Source organism: Trichomonas vaginalis, chromosome I (assembly GCF_026262505.1).
Source record: "Trichomonas vaginalis G3 chromosome I, whole genome shotgun sequence".
Classification (NCBI taxonomy): domain Eukaryota; phylum Parabasalia; order Trichomonadida; family Trichomonadidae; genus Trichomonas; species Trichomonas vaginalis.
This window is the reverse complement of record NC_067203.1, coordinates 15,319,482-15,339,632: the sequence shown is the minus strand read 5'-3', so window position 1 is coordinate 15,339,632 and position 20,151 is coordinate 15,319,482. Positions and strand designations below refer to the sequence as shown.

The 20,151-nt window shown below is 33.8% G+C and overlaps 7 protein-coding genes across 7 annotated transcripts, besides 4 other annotated features; 5 read left to right on the top strand and 2 right to left on the bottom strand.

Moving 5' to 3' along the window:
- Positions 1 to 3,667: part of a mobile genetic element that runs on past the window's edge.
- Positions 1 to 20,151: part of a mobile genetic element that runs on past both edges of the window.
- TVAGG3_0990880 (uncharacterized protein) lies at positions 1,297 to 1,695 on the bottom strand (the record flags this gene model as incomplete). The annotated part of the gene is made up of 1 exon (XM_051254149.1): positions 1,297 to 1,695. The coding sequence occupies one exon, from the start codon at positions 1,693 to 1,695 to the stop codon at positions 1,297 to 1,299; it is 399 nt and encodes a 132-aa protein (XP_051079723.1).
- On the top strand, positions 2,137 to 2,643 carry TVAGG3_0990870 (uncharacterized protein; the record flags this gene model as incomplete). The annotated part of the gene is made up of 1 exon (XM_051254148.1): positions 2,137 to 2,643. The coding sequence occupies one exon, from the start codon at positions 2,137 to 2,139 to the stop codon at positions 2,641 to 2,643; it is 507 nt and encodes a 168-aa protein (XP_051079722.1).
- Positions 3,242 to 7,361: a mobile genetic element.
- TVAGG3_0990850 (keratin-associated protein family) lies at positions 4,558 to 6,589 on the bottom strand (the record flags this gene model as incomplete). Its single annotated transcript, XM_001308864.2, has 1 exon — positions 4,558 to 6,589. A coding segment is annotated over one exon (2,032 nt), but the record flags the coding sequence as incomplete, so codon positions are not given.
- Positions 8,697 to 16,325: a mobile genetic element.
- On the top strand, positions 14,398 to 14,634 carry TVAGG3_0990830 (N-acetylmuramoyl-l-alanine amidase family; the record flags this gene model as incomplete). Its single annotated transcript, XM_001584269.2, has 1 exon — positions 14,398 to 14,634. One exon carries the CDS (start codon positions 14,398 to 14,400, stop codon positions 14,632 to 14,634), a length of 237 nt encoding a protein of 78 aa, XP_001584319.2.
- Positions 14,937 to 16,178, top strand: TVAGG3_0990820 (uncharacterized protein; the record flags this gene model as incomplete). Its single annotated transcript, XM_051254147.1, has 1 exon — positions 14,937 to 16,178. A coding segment is annotated over one exon (1,242 nt), but the record flags the coding sequence as incomplete, so codon positions are not given.
- On the top strand, positions 17,459 to 18,358 carry TVAGG3_0990800 (uncharacterized protein; the record flags this gene model as incomplete). The annotated part of the gene is made up of 1 exon (XM_051254146.1): positions 17,459 to 18,358. One exon carries the CDS (start codon positions 17,459 to 17,461, stop codon positions 18,356 to 18,358), a length of 900 nt encoding a protein of 299 aa, XP_051079720.1.
- On the top strand, positions 18,442 to 19,118 carry TVAGG3_0990790 (uncharacterized protein; the record flags this gene model as incomplete). The annotated part of the gene is made up of 1 exon (XM_051254145.1): positions 18,442 to 19,118. A coding segment is annotated over one exon (677 nt), but the record flags the coding sequence as incomplete, so codon positions are not given.

Sequence of the window (20,151 nt, the reverse complement as noted above, 5' to 3'; positions counted from 1 at the left end):
TAATGAAGAAAGTGTTATACCTCAGATATACTAACTTATTTGGTGAAAACATAGATGACTATCTTGAAGGTTTAACTATTGTTCATAAAGATTGGAGAATACTCTTCAATGAGTATAAAGATCTTCCCAATGTTTTCTTTATATGTGATCCTCCATACTTCCATACTTATTCTATACAGTATGGAGATGAATGGACTCTTAAAGATACTGTAGAAACCTTTGATGTCCTTAATTATCCATCTATTTACTTCAGTAGTGATAAATCTTATACAGAAGAACTTATAGAGATATTGACAAAAAGATATGGAGAGAAATTTCCTATGAGAAAGCATGTTATAGATAGAGGTTTAATTAATCCTAACACTCAGAAAAATAATGAAGTAATATATGTCACTTTTTCTGTTAATGGAGAAGAGAAAGATCAAGAAGATAATAGTTGATGAGGGAACTGAAGAAGCGACGACATTCATCTTTGACGACGGAAAGCTCACATTCGTTGTCGATAAAAATGGACAACACTTACACAAAAGAAAGAGACCAAGAAAATTTTTAGATCTCCCAAAAGCTAGGAAACCAAAGGAACCATTTCCAGTACCAGCCGTCCAAGAACCAGAGAGACTTTTGATACCAAAACCTGTGGTTGACAAATATGATCCAGATCAGTTCTTCCCAAAAATACCAAAGTTAGAATAAAAACTCCTTTATTTCTTTAGTATTATATAATAAGTCTATTAGTAAGCTCTGTTCTCGTTCTGTTCTGGTATTTTGACGTCTTTTCATGGTCTCGCATAATAAGATCATGAACTTTTTCTTGAGATACTCGAAGAGCTGAGGTAAGTTATCATATTCTGGATATGTAGGAAGCATCCCTGCTATCGTAAGTGTTGTATCAATAAGGATTGGACTTATATCGGAAAAGTCGAGATCTGGAGTAGAATAAGAAGGTAAGTCTCTTACATGTAGGTAGTCATTATATGCTTTACGCATGAGACTGAGTTTCTGGAGCACAACTATGAGACTTTGGTTCTGACGTTCAAGTTTGCTTAAAGTTCTCTCCAAGCTTCTGTAATAAACGTCAACCTCTGTAAGAGCAGATATTTTTGCATTGATCTCGGAGATCTTTTCTTGAACTTCACCAAGTTTGACCTTAACTGACGTTTGAGCTCCCATCATGTTTTCATCAAGGTCATTCTCTATGTCATCAATGATATCTTCCCATGAAGTCATGTTTTCATCATTGATCTTAACGTGAACACTCATGAAAAAAATGTCATGTAAAGTATAAATGTCAGATTTTTACTCTTGAGCTTCTTCTCTCTGGATTGACTCGTCTGTAGGGCTTAATGTGCCATCACGTTCGACCAGAAGGTTCTGCTCAGGTCTGTCAAGGAGCTGTCTGTAGGTCGTGAAGGTTTCAACGAGTCCTTGGTAAGGAGTTTGGAGATCAACATCGACCCATGGGTGTTTGCGTAAGAAAGCAGCAAGGCTTTCACGCTTGGAGTCAATGACATCTTTCTTATTGGTTAATCCTTCTTCAAAGCTTAGGATTACTCCTGCAGTTGATTCAAGTCTTTGGATCTGGCGTCTGGAAACCTTGGTGAGTTGTCTTATCCTCTCGTTTCCAAATACATGCAGGAGATATGCAGAAATTACTTCATTAAGTTCGATTAAACAAATTGGATGAAGATCAGTCATGGCTTTTGTAAAGCAATCTTTTGTAAAGCTGTCTTTTGTAAAGCAGACTTTTGTAAAGCAATCTTTTGTAAAGCAATCTTTTGTAAAGCAGACTTTTGTAAAGCAATCTTTTGTAAAGCAATCTTTTGTAAAGCAATCTTTTGTAAAGCAACTTTTGTAAAGCAATCTTTGTCAAGACGCTTTTGTAAAGCAATCTTTTGTCAAGACGTCTTTTGTAAAGCAAAAGTATTCAATTTTGTGAGAAAATGCTTTTGTAAAGCAGTCTTTTGTAAAGCTGTCTTTTGTCAAGACGTCTTTTGTAAAGCTGTCTTTTGTAAAGCAGTCTTTTGTAAAGCTGTCTTTTGTAAAGCTGTCTTTTGTAAAGCTGTCTTTTGTAAAGCTGTCTTTTGTAAAGCTGTCTTTTGTAAAGCAGTCTTTTGTAAAGACATAACCGACGACCGAATGTCCCAAGATGGTACAACACCAGCTCCAGCATCACCAACACTAGATATGATGGCAATGATGATGCAGATGATGCAACAGCAAACCCAGCTTATACAGCAAATGCAGGAAAAGAAAACTTTCAATAAACCTGCAAAGAACTCACAAGATCTTGAAGCTGGACTCAATGCTCTCAGGAACGACTACAAGAGAGAGCAGATGACGTTTAGGAAGAAGGGTGATGAAGATTATGAGAATGATCCGATCGAGGAAGACGAGATCAAGTCCACTGCATCCACAAAGACCCTCCAGGATGAAAGAGATGATGAGGGATTCCTTACCAAGTCTCAAAGACTCTTTGTCCTTGAGTTCTTCACGATCTCTGCCTTGAGATCTATGAGGAATTGGAAGGGTCGCGTTCCAAGTGGCTCAAACAAGCGCGAACTACTCATGACCGCAGTACCGCTCACTAAGACAAAAGTCCAGCTCATGGACTTTATCCTTTCCGCTTGTCCCGACGAGATCTAAGATCTGATCAGAGTAAAAACTTACATTTATGAGCTAAGCTCAGTAATAATTAGTTGTTTATTCTTTCTTCTCATACTTCTGTGCAAGGTTTCCACGGAAGAACTCAAGCAACATTTGGATCTTTCCAAGCTTTCGACCTTCTTTTTCGAGGTCATCCTGGTAAGTTCGGAATGCGTCAACGTGTGAGCTCGCATAGAATGCAGCAACAACAACCTCTTCTGCACCTTCTTTGCTGTCAAGTGGCATGAACTCGAATCCTTCCATTCGACCAAATAAAAGTGACAAAAATGTCAATGAGACCCACTCGTTGCATAGATGCTAAACCTGGTCCGAAGATGCAAAAGTTCTTCAACACTCATGTCTGACCATAGGGAGTACGGTCATGAAGAGGTCATACAGATCTTCGATCAGTGTGTACCAAAACCTGAGAATCCAGACGAACTCTTCATGAAAATTTACTTGCTTCAATGGAGAGATGAGAGAACAGATATGAAACTCAGACCAATACCAATCTTTCTAGGTTTCTGCAATTACCTAGAACAAGCATACCAGATTAAAGGGTCTGACACCATCTTCCTCCAAAAATAAACTTTATCGTTTATAATGCATCAGGATCTACATCTATTTCTTCTGCTTCATCCTCAATGTCGATCTCTTCGACAGGTTTGATAGCAGCTTTGAGTAAGTTCTTACCCATTGTCTTAAGTTCAACTGGGTTATATTCTTTGTCTTTACTCTTTGTTGATTTCGTGAGATCTACATATAAACAATAACTTTTAGTCTTGTCAAGGTTTATTCTCGCTGAGAAATGGTCAGGAATGTTTATAGCTATCTTTTCAAACTTGAGTAAATTAGCTAAACCTTCATTTGTGTATTTCTGCTTATCGACAAAGATCATGATCGGACTTGCACTATAACCATACTTTCCTTGACATAATGTTTGTGGTAAGCATATAAGTAGTCTCTTTGCTGTTTTATTTTGCTTCTTCACTTCATCTACAAACTGTTGGATCTTAAAGAACTTTATATGATGTTCAGACATCTTTATATACCCGATAAAAAGTTCAGATAAAAAAATAATTAGCTATATTTTTATTAGTGCATAAATGAGTCTTTCTTTGAGATTTTCTGATGAAGATCTAACTTTGGTAAGATCTTTAAAAGATGATGAAAACATTCTTTCTGTCATTGATGAAGAAAAGAAATACTTCAGTAATGATGTAAAAATAGAGCTACTCATTCATACTGAGAAACAGTTTGTGATCGTGATCTTGAGTTAACCAACTCGTATCCAAGCGTGCATTGTTATATAAGGAGGCATATAATCTTTTCCATTACCTGCTGGGTCTGTAATGCCAGCTACAACATGTGTATGATTTCCTGCAGTTCCACAGAAAATACCTGTGCTTGAATCTACTGGGTCACTTGAAATATCATATCTATGCATTCCCTGTCTATCCGAACCTGCTGCAAGATTTGTATAACCTCTTTTTGTCATTGAATGTGAATGGTTTCCTTCCACAGATGTTCTTCCACTGAACCTATGCATATGTGAAGGAAGGTTTTCAATACCTATTTTCTTTGAACCTCCCATCTTCATTGACTGCGTATTAGTGTAGAATGGAAAACTGTCAACTATTTCATACCATCTACCACCAAATAAAGTGTTTGGATTTATTGGATTCATAGACGTATAAACAGCTCCTATAGGATATATTAAATCATATATGCTCATAGCTCTATAAACATATTCTAAAGAACTTATGTCATTAAATACCATTTGGAATGTATCTCCCGGATGAAATGTTGCATTTGTTCCACTTTTATAATGTAATGTTAGTTCAATAGAATTATCCAAGAAAAATTCAAAAGTATCTGGTTGAAGACCTCTAACAAATTCAAATGGAGTTGCTGGTTCACCATTTATAATTTCTGTTGTAAATGTCATTTTATCTGGTTTCCAAAATTTCTTTGTTAGTTCTGCATCCACATAAGTTTTGTCAGCTTTCTTATCTAACATTGCTGGTAGTTCATGTGTTTCAAAGTTTCTGGCATGACCTTCAATGTTCGTACATTTACTATCTAAACTGTTAAGTGTATCTTTTACGCTAGTGCTTGGATCTTCTTGTGGAGCACTTGAGCCTAAAGTATAGTTCAAGATAATGTCATCAGCTCTTATTTTCTTGATTTGAACTGGTTGGTCATTATCAGCTCCTATTTTATTGATTATAACAGGTTTGTCTTCTCTTGAACGAATTGATTTAACTGTCAAAGGTTCAGTGAACTCATTATTTTTCAAAGGAATCAATGTTGTATTGATGTTTTCACCATTAATATATACTTCTTTTGTATCAATACCAGATGGGAATGAAACTCTTTCATTAACTTTAACTGTTGTACCATCACCTGGGTACATATCTTTCTCTGGACCTTTGATTGTCTTAAGTATGACAGACTGTGATAAAGTATATTCTTTAGATGCAACTTTACGTATCTCTTCGTCAACATAACTTTTGTCAGCTTTGTCTGCAATCTTAAGTGCAGTTCTTCCTCCATTATTTTTGTTCTCCTCAACTTTCTTCGCTAATTCAGCAAGAATGAGATAAAGATAATCAGTAAGGTCATCAGTACCAGACATATTAATATTATTGTTCTTTCTTGATGTATTAGCAACTTTCACTAAGGTCACAAAATCAGGGTACAAAGTACTTAACGTAGAAATGATTGTTTTTGGTCCAGGATCTTTCTCTTCTTTATCATTAGCATCACGTGCCATTAGAATTGGTTCCAAAGGTCCAGTCACATCAAAACTCTCAAGTTCCATATAACCTTCATTTCTGAATCTTTCTATATGAGTTATCTTCTGGAAACTTGTTTTAGTCTTTTCAACTAAATTTTTTATTCCATCCACAAAACCTCCTTTATGATTTGGACCAAGATTACCCAGAGTGTCAAGAACAGTATCTATACCTTCTTGACTTTCAACAAAAGCCCAAAGAGCATTTATTTGACTCTGGAGTGATATCCATGAGGCTGCAGTAGCACCGGCGTTTGCTATGGCAAAGATGAATGATAAAGGGTTGAACTTAAGACCAGATTCTTTATCTTTGACAATTTCAACGAAGTCATTGATATTTTTCTTCAAGTATTCCTTAGTCAGAAGAACTCCATCGCCAGCTATACCAGTTGCTTTTGTCTTTCCTTTAACATCAAATGTGATTGGTTTCTTCAATAAAATAACTTCTGGTGTTGTACTGATGCTATCATTAGTGGAGAAAAATTCTCCGACATGACTTGCTAAGTATTCTTTCGTCAATAATGTTCCATCACCAACAATACCAGTTGCTTTTGGACCATCTTCTGTGAATGTCAATGGTTTCTTTAACATAACTTTATCTAAGTATATTGCAATACCACTATTTTGTACTTGTTCATGACCTAATATATAAGCAAATGCTGCGTTTAAAGCATTATACAATGTATCTTCTTTAAATGTTAATTGACTGTTTTCAATCATTGGTATATTGAACAGTGTAGACCTTGGGTCAAAATGAACTCCATGGTCAATCGATAATAACCGTTTAACATGATATATTATAGTCTCTAATGCTTCATTAATATTTACCTCACGAGTTTCTTGCAAACCATTACTCGCCATACATGAAAACATATAATCTCTATCAGTTGTGAAGAATGGAGCATCTAAGTAATTATTCTCTACTTTTGTCACACGATTCTGTAACGCTTGAAGGTATTGATTTAAGTCTGTTTCAACAATTGTACCATCTGGTTGCTCGATAGGTAATATACCAGGACCGATGGTAATGTCTTCATCAGCACCTTCTTTATGTATGACTAAAGCATTATCAGTAATTCTGAGAGTATATTCTTTATATTGAAGTACGCTAGACTTATAACATTCATATGCATATGGAACAACACTCATTCTTTTACTACATATAAAAATGATGTATTATCTACAATCGACTGATCCTAATAACTACGGGACAATACAGTTTCAAGCAGATCCTAACATGGGGCATCCAAGTAAGATAAAGATGAGAGTAAAAAGTGTCAGTACTATGGCGAACTTTATTGTTTGTGACGAAACAGATTATTTTGTCTTACAGTTAGACGAAGATGGAGAAGAAAAGGTGTGTACATTTAAGTCAGCTCTTTCATTTGATATGGATACTATTGTATCAAAACTACAAGAGATTGTAACAAAACAGTTTGATTATTATAACAAGAAAAAAGGTCAACATAATGTAACAGTTTCACTGAGTGCTACGAATCAACTTATATTTACGTCACAGGACAAAGGACATAAAGTCTATTTAAAAGATGCTTCACATAGAGCAAATCTTATTTTAGGTGCATATGGAATAGAACTACCTATTGTACATAATTATTATCTACAAATGCCAAAACCACCTATGCTCAACTTCGGGTATCAGTTATACCTTCGTTCATCAATGTCTGTCATCTCTGGGTTCAATAATATTGACCAAGTTGATGATCGAAGAAAGATCATGTACAGATCTACATGTTATAACATCAATGAGTTCTGGATATCTGGTAAACCACTTATATGTAAGGAATCCTCACCATGGATAGATGCATTTCCATGGGAACTAACTAATGTTACGTTTACCTTAGTTGACTTCCAAGATCAGCCTGTTCGATTATTGTCACCAATGTTTATGGTGATAGAGATTAAACCAGATAAGCCAGAAGTTAGAGAAACCAATGATGTCAGTGATGATGATACAGAATCTTCGTACGATTATGATTACGATGACGATTAAAAAAAAATAACGTATATTTTTTTATCGGTTATAAAAGACCAACATGCTCAATGCTATAAAAGGATTAGTTAATAACCTTTCACCAGAAGATAAGAAAGGTATGCTTGATATGTTTGGGATCAAAATGCCTAAGAAAGCTAAAGACATTACCAATAAATTAGCTCTGGCAATTAAGAATCAAGGAGGTACAGGAAGTGTAGCAGATATTTTCAAGAATGCTAAGAGCTTCTATGATGACTACAATGGTATCATGAATGTTCCAGCTTCAAATTCCCCAGTTGCTTTAGATCACGATCAGAGATCTCATAATAGAGCGTTAATGGAGATGCAACCAATATACTCAGACCCTCCACCAAAGATTGATGAGAGCGAATTAGCATACAAAGAAATACAGAATGCCTTTTACGTTGTTAAGAACATTAATGGTCAAAAACTTCCTGATGAGAAATGGTTAGACCCAATAACTAAAGCAGGAGAAAGATTCATTATGTTTAACATTGACCAATACAGTCCAAGAGGAAAAGATTACTTCAACAAGATGTTTCCAAGAGTTATGGCAAAGTTCATTGGACAGATAGACCTTTTCAAACAGAAGTGGACATTCTATTACGACTTTGATGAGAAGAGAAACATTTTGCGTCATTTGAACATCAATACAATGGGATCATTAGTTCATCAGTTACTTAATGAAGCTCCAATAGCAGAAGTACAAGAATTAGCATCTAAAGTCCTTGAATCAAACTATGACTTCTTCCTTTGTAGTATTCCTTCGTTAAGGAAGATCGAGATCTTTGACTATACAGCTTATTCAGATGTTGATGCTTCTGCTTTGAGAAAAGGAACGTACACACCATATAAACTCACAGCTGAAGAACAAGTTATGTTAGATACGATGAGAGCAGCAGGTCAAGAAAAGATCGCACTCAAGATCATCAAACAAAACCATTCAAAGAAGAGAAACAGGTCACGTAATGGTCAGCTTTGGACATGGACATGCAAATTACCTATTAACTTAGAGAGGTATCAGATCTTCAACGAACTTAATGCAGAGACAGCAAAGAAGATGATGAAAGATTCATGTTTCATCTACGCTTGTATTCAAGCTGGTGTTGACGAAGCAACAATTAATCATATGAGGGAAATCATTCGTGTCAAAGATTTTCCAATGTCAAAGATTAAGGTTATTGCCAAAGAAACAGGAATAAGGTTCCATGTCATCAAATACAACGAGAAGTATTCAAACATCAATACTTATAACCAGATGAAGAACCAAAGATGACAGTAGAACTTTTATTAATGTATGACCACTACATGTTGAACGAAAAGCTTCCAATAAGTTCAATGTTCATCAAGAACTATGAAGATGTTTGTAAGTTGTGCAAGGATTGGACTTTAGAGAAGAAGATGTTAGTTAACAGAAGATATGAAACAAGGTATGCAATTAACTCAAAGTTAGTTACACCACTTGCAAAAGTCATTGAACTCTTGTTTGCTAACAATTATTTCGAACCAATTAGAACAGGAGAACTTTGCACATACTTCACAACGATGTATAATGAGAACCTTGAAGAAATGATTGACCTCACATACAATGAGCGTTATTGCGCAAGGATGAAGAAAGATTGGAGTTCAGAGACGAAGAAAGACATGAAGTTCCCAAGAGAACATGTTTTCTTTGCTGACTTCGAAGCATCAACTGATGGAAACATTCACAAAGCATACAACATTTGTTTCATGGAAGATGACGATGATGGTTATACATCAATTTGGGGAAGTGACTGTGCGTCAAAATTCCTCGAAGCTTTACCAGATAAGAGTTTAGTTTATTTCCACAACTTATCGTACGATGTCACTTTTCTCATGTCTCAGTTAGAAGAGATTACAGGAACTCCAATCATCAAAGGTTCACAAACGATGCAGATACAAGGAAAGTACAAAGGAAAACTTCTCTGCTTCAAAGACTCTTATGCAATCATCTCAACTAAGTTGGAAAGATTCCCTGAAATGTTTCACCTCACTAGTGGTGAAAAAGAAGTTTTCCCATATAATTACTACACGGAAGAGTTAGTTAATACAACTAAAGTTGGTAACATCGATGATGCCATGAATCATGTCAAAGATATTGAAGCTTTTAATGAGAACATTGAGAAGATTGAAGATTGCAAGATTGATGATGAACACTTTGACATGGAAGTTTATTCGTCATTCTATTGCGGTCAAGATGTACGCATTTTACGAGATGGCTTTCTTAAGTTCCGCAATGACCTCATGACTGAGTTTGAAATAGATGCTTATGATTATGTTTCAATAAGTTCTATCTCAAACAAACTCTTTGAGAAGAGAGTATATTGGAAGAACGGTAATCTCTTTGATCTTGCAGGAAAACCTCGTGAATATATTTCCAAGTGTATTCAAGGAGGAAGATGCATGCTAGCTGAGAACAAGAAGCAATACAATGAAGGAGAACTCATCACTGACTTCGATGCTGTATCATTGTATCCATCAGCAATTGCTAGACTTTACTGTTTAGAAGGAATTCCAAAAGTTATGACAGAAGAGATGAAGAGCAGTGAATACTTGTTGGAGCATCTCTTTGATGATGACCAAGCTGAACCAACAAAGGAAAAGTTCATCTCAGGATTTTACTGTCAGATCGAGATCTTGTCGATCGGTAAGAACTCAGCATTCCCATTGATTGTCGTCAATCCTGACATCAACCCTGACTTACATGTTGCCAGAAGTTCCAATACATGCTGCAAGATGTTCGTAGACCACATTACGCTTCAAGATCTGATCAAGTTCCAAGAGATCTCATGCAAAGTCATTGATGGATACTATTATGATGGAAAAAGGGACATGACAATAAGGAATGAAGTTAAGAAGCTCTTCGAATTACGTGCTAAGTATAAGAAGGAAGGTAATCCGATACAAGAGATCATCAAACTTCTTTTGAACAGTATCTATGGTAAGACGATATTAAAGCCCATTGACAAAAAGATTCGTTTCATCAAGGACAATAAGCTCACTGACTATATCATTAAGAACTATAATGACATACAGACAATAGAGTTCATCCCCGATTCCGAACTTTCATGTGTAAAGTCATTTAAACCTATCGTTCGTCACTTTAACTATTGTCCATTAGGTGTTTCAATCCTTTCTATGTCCAAACGAATCATGAATGAAGTATTCTTCACAGCAGAAGATTTGGGCTTGAAGTTGTTCTATCAGGATACAGATAGTTTACACTTGTATGAGAAGGACTTAGATAAGTTAGCAGAAGAATACAAGAGAAGGTATAACAGAGAACTCATTGGAAAAGCACTGGGTCAATTTCATTCAGACTTTGCAGAGATTACTGCAGGACATATGTCTAAGGCACAAAGATCTATATTCGTTGGAAAGAAGACTTACCTCGACGAATTAACCAATGACCTCAAGGAAATTGCTTTCCACTGTCGAATGAAGGGAATCACACAGGACGTAATTGCACTTACTGCAAACCAAATGTTCCCAGATGCGATACAAGTACATTATGACGAGAAGAAAGGTTTGTTCTTCCCTGAGAAAGTTGGGGAAAAATATAGCATCGTGGAATTGTACAAATCTCTTTATGAAGGTGATGAGATAACCTTTGACTTGTGCATTGGTTCGAAACCATGCTTCAACAAAAATAAGGACTTCACTATTTCAACGAAGTCATCTTTTGAACGTAAGTTAAAGTTCTAAACACTTACTTATTATTTTTCTTAGCTTCTTCCTCTTCTCTCAATTTCTTTGCAATCATTCGTGGATTCTTTGCGCGTCCAGCTGCTAATGCAGCTAATTGTTTCTCTGTGAGTTTACGCTTTGGTTTAGCTGGTTTCTCTTCTTGTGTTTGTTCTTTTGGTTTGAGTTCATTAAGTATTTCTTCACGAAGTTCATTCTTGAGTGCTTCTCTGTCGAAAGTATTCTCAGTCATTTTGTTAGGAGTAAAAAATTTTATTAGGATAGAAATGACGTCAAAACTTTCACCAAGTGAAAAGCAATCAATCATATTGAATGAAGCTAAAGGAATACAACATCCATTATATTATGTTTGTCATATGAAGAATGGTTCAGTTCAAGTTAGAAAGAGAAAGGCACCATTGAATTCACCAGCTCCTGCCCCAGCTCCTGTTGTTCAAGAAGCTCCTAAAGTTGATGAGAAGAAAGAAGAAGAACAAGCATATACTAATAAAATGTTGTTAGAGATGATGACAAAGATATTAGAACGTAACAGTGTAGTTAATGAACCAAACATGGACCCAATTGAACGTGAGAAGGAAACTAAAGAGAATCAAGAATATGTTCAATCAATGGAAGAGAAAAGAATACACTTCGATGATGAACCAGAGCCTGAACCAGAACCTCCTAAACCTCAGCCACAAATAAGACGAATAATCCCAAGAATAAGAAGATTGTAAATTTTTTATAGCTGAGAAAGATGTTGAACGATAACCTCAATACATACAGTATTGCTGATTCCATCAGACAAGTAAGATATTATTTCGATCAAGTTGATGGGGCAGTTCCTATTGGAGATACTAACCATAGATATGTCCCAACAAAAGTGCCAGCTATGCCGACAAATACTATTGATAACGGTTATATTACATTTAACATATCACCACCTGGTGAGAACATGATTGACTTATATAATACGTTCATTAGTGGTTATGTCGATGGTGAGTGCATAATTACAACAGAAACTGAACCAGCTGATGAAAAAGTTCCTAAATATGATGGTGAAGTATATAAAGAAAGAGCTGTTGAGACAGCTCCTACAGGATCAAATGTTACAGCAATTAAAGCAATTGATACTAAATATGCTGGTGGCAAATCATGTGCACATCTTCCAGCAATTTGGTTGGGATACATTGATTCATTCTATGCTGTTGAATCATATCAATTAATCGCTAATGGTAAAAGTGTTTATACACAAGATAATGCTAGAGAAGAAGGTTACATTACTTCTACTGCATCTACAACAGAAGCTATTAAGAAAGTTGATGTATTTAGTAAGGCTAGACATAAAGATGTTTTCAATAGATGTGATACAGTTCGTTCTGGACAGATTATTGAGTTCAATAAACCAATTAGTGGTGCAACTACATTAAAGTTCCACATACCAATCAAGATTGACCTAAGAAGATTCCTAATACTTAATAACATTAGATTCCTTCCAGCGTTTGCTGGTAACTTACAACTTAAGGTTAAGTTCAGTATTGCTGGTATGGTTTGGACACCATTAAGTTATCAGGATATTCTACCATTACCGAACATGCAAGCCAATGTTACAAGCTATATTCCAATCACTAATCACTTCACTCCTATCTATGAAGGTATCAAAGTTATTGATACTGTAACTTGGAATGCCGATAAGAGTACGATATCATTTGGTACCAAGTTTATTAAGTTCACTAAGAAGAATGCAAACTTCTTTGAAATGATTACATACTGTAACTCATTCTCTTTGGACCCTAACATCTATAGTGATTTGGTGACAAGATATTCGGCAAAGACTCTAAACTTCCCAATCAAAAGAATTGACTGCATTACTATGGATGGTTCAATGGCTAAAGGTGAAGGAACTCCTTGTACATTCACGGCAGCATTTACTCCATTATATGTGAACACCATTTATACACTATTTAAGAAAACACCTAATTATAACACTACCTATGAAAATCCATTGTTTGAACAAATTCAATTGAACTGTGGAGCATATGGTAACATACCCGCTGAGGCTCAAGCATCTAATGATCCAATCTTCTATGAGATGCAGGCAAATGCCACTAACAATAATAACGATACTGTTGGCTTCAACTATGATGTCATGAGGTCTATCACAACCACATCAGTCCCTCAATTTGGAATCGAGTCAAATGACTTAGGTCATTACCTATGTGGATTCCCTTGCGAAACTGATTATACATTCCAACAGGGTCAGTTATCTAATTCACCTATTACATATAAGCTTACAGTTAAGCCAACAGCAGAGTCTAATAAATATACTGAGAAACCAGTGTTATGCTTCTTACGTCACGTTTGCCTCTCCATACAGATTAAACAGGTGGGACCACCTATCGTACTTCTCGACGATTATGATTTATCAGCCCCTGCTAGTGAATAAAGGTTAGTTTACATACGAACGTTTATTTTTACACATATATGCGTACATATGCGCGCCCGTATGGTGTCAGTTTTCTGTCACTTTTTTCATTGTGTCGGTGACTGTAGCTGTAGGCTACAGGCGACGCACAATGTATACTGTACTATTTTGTATCATTTTTTTTAACATATGAAGTAAAAAATGTATGATTCTTACGGTTTTTATTCTCACGTTTTTGAATAAATTAAGATTTAAAAAATTTTCAAAATTGTAAGACATTTACACTCAGCCCATACATAACGAAATAAAAAATAAAATTTTTTTAAAAAAATAAACTTTAAAAAGAATTTGATGAGTTCAACATTGAACTTTAAGAAATTAATGATTATTTGAATTTATGAAATCAATTATTTGATTCATTCTTTCTTCAATAATTTCTATTCTTTTTGTTAAATCATCAATTTTCATTAATGAGGTGATTCTTGATTGAGGAATAGATTTTAAACTAACAACACCTTTTATTTTTGAAATTTTGAATCCATCAACTTTAAACATTTTATTCAATTTACATGTTGTCAATTCTTCAAATAATTTTTTATTCTTCGCGTAATAGTCATTAAATTCTTCAACAGATGAAAAAATTTTTGTTTCAGTAATGGGTTTAACAATGTTTATTTTATTTTGAACATCTTCACTTTCATTAATTTCTTCCTCCTCTGTTTTATTTATTTTTAAAATAGGCTTCATTTATCATTAAATAAAAATTAGAATATAAGTGATGAAATATATTTTTTAATTAATATTAAATCAGAAATGGCTGCGGGATTCTTTAAAAAGTTATGGGAAGGAATTAAGAAAGCAGCAAGTTGGGTTCATCAGAAAATAATAAAACCCATTGCAAACTTTTTGGCACCAGTAGCGAAAACGGCAGGAACTATAATTGGTGGAGTATTAGGTACTAAAGCAGGTAATCCGGCGATGGGAGCACAAGCAGGTAACGCAATTGGTGGAATAGCTGAAGGAATACTTAATAAAATAGGAGGAAAGTAGTGGAAAAATAAATATTATTTTTATCTCAATATCGGTTGTAGTCTTTGATAAACTTTTGCTCCCTTATTTAAAACTTCTCTTACCGGAACATTAGGTGCTATTTGTTCTGCAACGTCACTAATTGCTTCTTTATTCTTAAATATCCAATTTGCTCCCTTCTTCATTGTTTCCCAAACTTTATGCGCTCCTCTTTTTACTTTATCCCATAACTTTTTAAAGAATCCTGCCGCCATAGTTGATTTTTCATTAAAATTAAAAATTCATTTTCATCTTTTAATTTTGATTTTTTTATTTCATCATAAATGACAACTAACTATTTGGTGCCAAACACTAAACCAATTAATGGAAATGTATTTCATTCATTCGAAAAGATAAATGAAATATTCGCAAAGAATGACGGTAGAAGATATTATAGAGAACTTGAAAGTTCATGCTATGACTCTGATGCTCCATATTTTGATGATAAACAAACTCATTTAAGAATTACAAATCCGGCTCATGATGTGAACCAATTAGGTGACACATATATTAAACGCAAAGTTAAAGCAACTTTAGTTTCAAATAAAGCTTTCACATGTGATGCCGCTTTTAAATGCATGCGTTTATTCGTTGGTTATAAATCATCAAATCAAAACTTTAAGCAATTAGAAGTAGAAACCGAAAGAGGTGATGCCGGCTATCTTCAGATGGATTGTGCCCGTGAATCTTTCGCATTTGCAACATATAAACCAAAATCGGAAAGGAAAGTTAAAAAGTTTGTTCATTCATTATATAACAATGTCCAAAAATATGATAACTCAGTATGTGGTAAATATATTGACCCTTCAGAAGTTTTCAAGAGAGCAAATGAAGAAGTTGATATCACTTTTGATATGATTATTCCAGTAAACGATTTGTTAGCATTTCAGGCGTTCGATGATTATCCTAAATCATTTGGTGATATCATTCTTAAATATTATGTTTTCAGGGATACTTTGGTATTTTGCCAGGTTGACCCGTTAAGAGTTGCTGATTTACAAAATTACGTTTATGAAAAGATAACTGATGAAAATTATGAAAAGATTATGAATCATGTTTATAAATACGATCGCAAATTCCAACAAATCGGACTTCCTGCCAAATTAATTACAAGCTTAGCCGCTACATCTGCTGACGCAACAGTTGATGACGTTATTATTTCATGCACAAAGATGGAAGTTTTAGAGGATAAATGTATTACACCAGGATATGGTTTAATTGAAGAATCAGTTAAAGCAATACCACGTTTATTCAGTAAGGAAGATCCATTCATGATTCCAGCTCAACATATTGACGTTCGCTCACTAAATGGAGGTTGCATCACTCCTGAAGGTATCAGCTCTGATTTCTCATATGCTCTTCATAATGTTACAGATATTGTGTTAGCATTTCCGAAGAATGCAATGCAAAGAACAGTTTTAGAAAATCCAATGCTTCGAGGTCTTCAGGTCACTATAGATTCCAGAAACTTCCCCGATCAAGCGATGACCACAGTGGGCGACATATTCTTTACACGTATGCTTCAAGCTTCTGATTTAGATGGAGTGAATGAATGCACGGAAGAATACGAGGACTCATTAACTAGACCACTGAATGATGATAATGGCACGCCATTAGCTAGAACATGGAAAGACCAAACTTCATTCTTATGTACTATTCCAGTTCAACGTGATGGAGCGGGTATATTCTTTGATGGATTAGAAACTTTCAACTCACAAGTTACAGTACAAGTGAAAGCTTATCCAATCATTCAGGGTGAAAATGACACTTACTGTTCAAAGGTGACAAATCCTCCTCAGGTTTGGTTTACTAGGACTACATATTGGACATGGACACCGGATGAAGGTTTGAAATATCATCCAACAGGTACACCACCACAGTATAGAAGTTCATATGATGAAATATTGATGAATAGAAATGTTTAAAATTATAAATTTATTTTTGATTAAATGGATTTCAATTCTGAAGAATTAACAGGAGTATATAATACATACATAGATGATATGATTAATGAAGCATTGAGTGATAATAGAAATGCTCTATCTAAGGAAAAATTAATGAAAATTCCATATTCTGAATGTTATTTAAATTCAATCACTGCAGCAATTGGTAAACAAAATAAAGGTAAAACATTAACGATATTAAAACAAATTATCATTATTGCTAACACTTCACCCTATTCACATGTGTTAATTTATATCAACCGTTCAGGTTCACCTTCAGATGATACATTTGAATCTTTAAAGCATTTAATCAAAATTCCAATTATTTATTTATCACAAGAAGAAGCGGAAGATTATTTGAAAAACTTTTTAATGTATAAAGAATTATATAATACAATCAAGAAGCAAGGATTAGATGATAAAATTATTGATAAACAAAGGGATGAATTATTTGAAACACTTTCTATTTCAAATTTTGATAAAGAATTTTTGCATTCACTAATTTTTCTAGATGATGCCGTGAAATCAAAACTAATAACTAATGAGAAATCATATTTTAATCAATTATTAACTCAATGTCGACATATTCAGTGTTCATTCTTTATGGCTGTTCAATACTTTAAAGCATTAAGCACAAACATTAAATCAAACCTGTCCACCCTTTTCATTTTCAGTGGGTTTAGTCGTCAACAGTTGAACGTTATGCTTTATCAAGTGAATTTACCAATGAGCATTAATGAACTTTACACACAATATCAACAATTAGGAGAACATGGGAAAATAATAGTTGATTTAAATAAAGGTTCCATTAAATTCGAATAACTTTTTTATAATTAATTTTTATTTTTTATTTATAATTAAACATGACAGAAATTGCAAATCTTCTACAGGTTCCATTAAAACAAGGAACAAACAAAAAGGGTGCATATAATAGAACTATGAAAGTTCCAGACGGAATGAAAGAATTAGTCCATATTGTTGCTGGTCTTCAAAAAGATGTTAAACAAATGAGAAACGTTTTAACATTACCAGAAGCTCAAGCATATGCCAAACGTCATGGACCAAATTGGGAAGCACACGAAGCAGACATTACAGGTCCAAATGGAAAGCCTGATGGTATAAATGAAGTCTTTGTTACTGATGGTCAAGGAAATATTAAAGTCATAAATGGGTATAAATTAACAATGACGGATTATCCTAAACGTAAAGCATATAATGAACGTTATCCTATGCAATTTGATGAAAATGGAAAAGCTGTTAAACAATACATTGGAGAAGGTGAACATGGTCCAATTAATTCATTCCGTCATAATCCATATTCTTATTTCAATGAAGAATTAAATGCTATTGAAGAAGGACCAAACGGATTACCTCAATATGTTAATCAGTTTGATGGTCAATATGCAAATTTGAGACCTGAAATTCCAGCTAAGAAATTCTTTAAAGTTGCTTTATTCGATCCAGTGTTCAATGAACAGAAAGAAGCAATGAAAGCAAAATTTAAACCAATTCAAGTGGCAAGAATTTCTTCATCTTCACTTTCAGAAGCGTTCAAGGAATTGATAAAGAAACCACTTTATTCTCAACAAGGATATAACTTTGATTTAATTAAAGAAAGTGATAGACGAAAATTAGAAAAATCGGATGATTTTAAGAATGCATGTAATGAAATGATTAAAGATATTGTAAATGATAAAATAAGACTGGAAGAAACTCAAATCAATATCAATAACATAATTGGTGCAGTTACAAAGAAAGTATAAGCAATCAAGGATGAACCTTGGGATATTACCGTAACAACTAAATAAAACTTTAAATATATTTTTCTTTTTTTATTCAATTATAAATGAGAAGACGTTTCACAAGTCAAAAGAACACAAACGCAAAAGCAGAGATTACGGTTGGTTATAATGTAAATGATGATAAATCACGAATTATTCAAAATGTTAAAGTTAATGTTAGTCCTGAATTAACAAGGTCAGCAACTCAACCAAATTTATTAACTCGTGACTTACCAAAGAAAGAAGAGGAGCAAAATAAAGAAGATGGAGACCCAATCATTTTATCCGAACCCGGTAAAGAACCTGTTGAAATTCCCACTTATCCAACATACCCCCCACCACTTGATAATCCAGGAATCTACGATTCCAGTCGCAATGCGCCATATAAAATAGACATTAATTCAGAATTAATGAAAATATATCGTGATATCATAACTGATAATTATGATTCAATAATAAATTTAATTGACCAATCCGGTTTAATTATTTTACCTTATGAATCATTAATTCACATTATTGCCATTCTTTGTGATGTTCAAGATTCAGACGTGAAGATTCAATATTTCATAGATGATGAGGTTTCATGCTGCGGAACAGTTGCAAAAATAAATCCTATAAAGGATATTAGCACAATTAAGATATCAAAGAACGGAACAACAACTGAACTTCATTTAACATATAATGATATTTATAATAAAATAGTTGATGAATATAAAATATCACTTGAAAAATTCTTTGTTAAGGCTATTTAATATTCAAGCATTAACATTATCGAATAATAATCCTTTGAATCATAATCAATAATAATTGACCTTTCACCAGTTTCTATCGTTTGTTTTATTTCTTTTTGTTCCCCACTATCTGGATCGGTCATTGTAATTGTTTTTGTTATAGTATCAGCTTTATCTTTAACTTCAATCTTTTTTCCATCGGGATATTTAAACCAAAATTCCAAAAATTCGATATTGTCAATCTGTTCATATTTTAATCTATCAATTACATTTTTAATACCATCTGAAAATCTTATGAAATGGTCATTATATGGGTTTGATTGAACCAAATTTGAATGAAGTGAAATATAACCTGTTGATGAATATGACATCGACTCATATTTTCTGAAAACACTAAAATTTATAACATGAATGAATTTCTTATTCGTTGAATTTATGAATTCTTGAGGTAATCTTATTCTAGTTTTATTTATCACTGGAAAATAACGCTTTACCATATTTTTAATCGTAATAAAAATGTCAATTATCAATATTATTTCGAATAATAACTGTGAATTAAATTTAACAGTTAGTGGAATTTATAATGTTTCTCTCGTTTCTGTGAGTGGTAAATTTAATCCCATTCTTTTAGACCCTTCGGATTATATATCATTTATTAAAGATGACCATGAAAAAACATATGATATGTATATAAATAATGTGATAGTGAAATGGGATATTAACATGATTTTAAGTTATTTAAATGAATCATTTATCGTATGGTATGAAGAAAATTTTAAATCAAAACCTGATAAACTTTTTGAACTTGATGAAATAAATAATCTTATTAAATTTCCGCTGAAAATTAAATTTTGTACTCCTCGTCTTCGTTCATTGTTGGGGATATTAAATTTTGAAAAAGATGTTGGGGATGTTTTGTATTCTGACACTGGTTCCAATTTCATTTTAATCAAATGTGATAAAGTTAATACCCCAATGAGATTTTCACATCAAACATTAGACCCTAACTCTTACCCATCAATACAAAACATTTTATCCATCAAC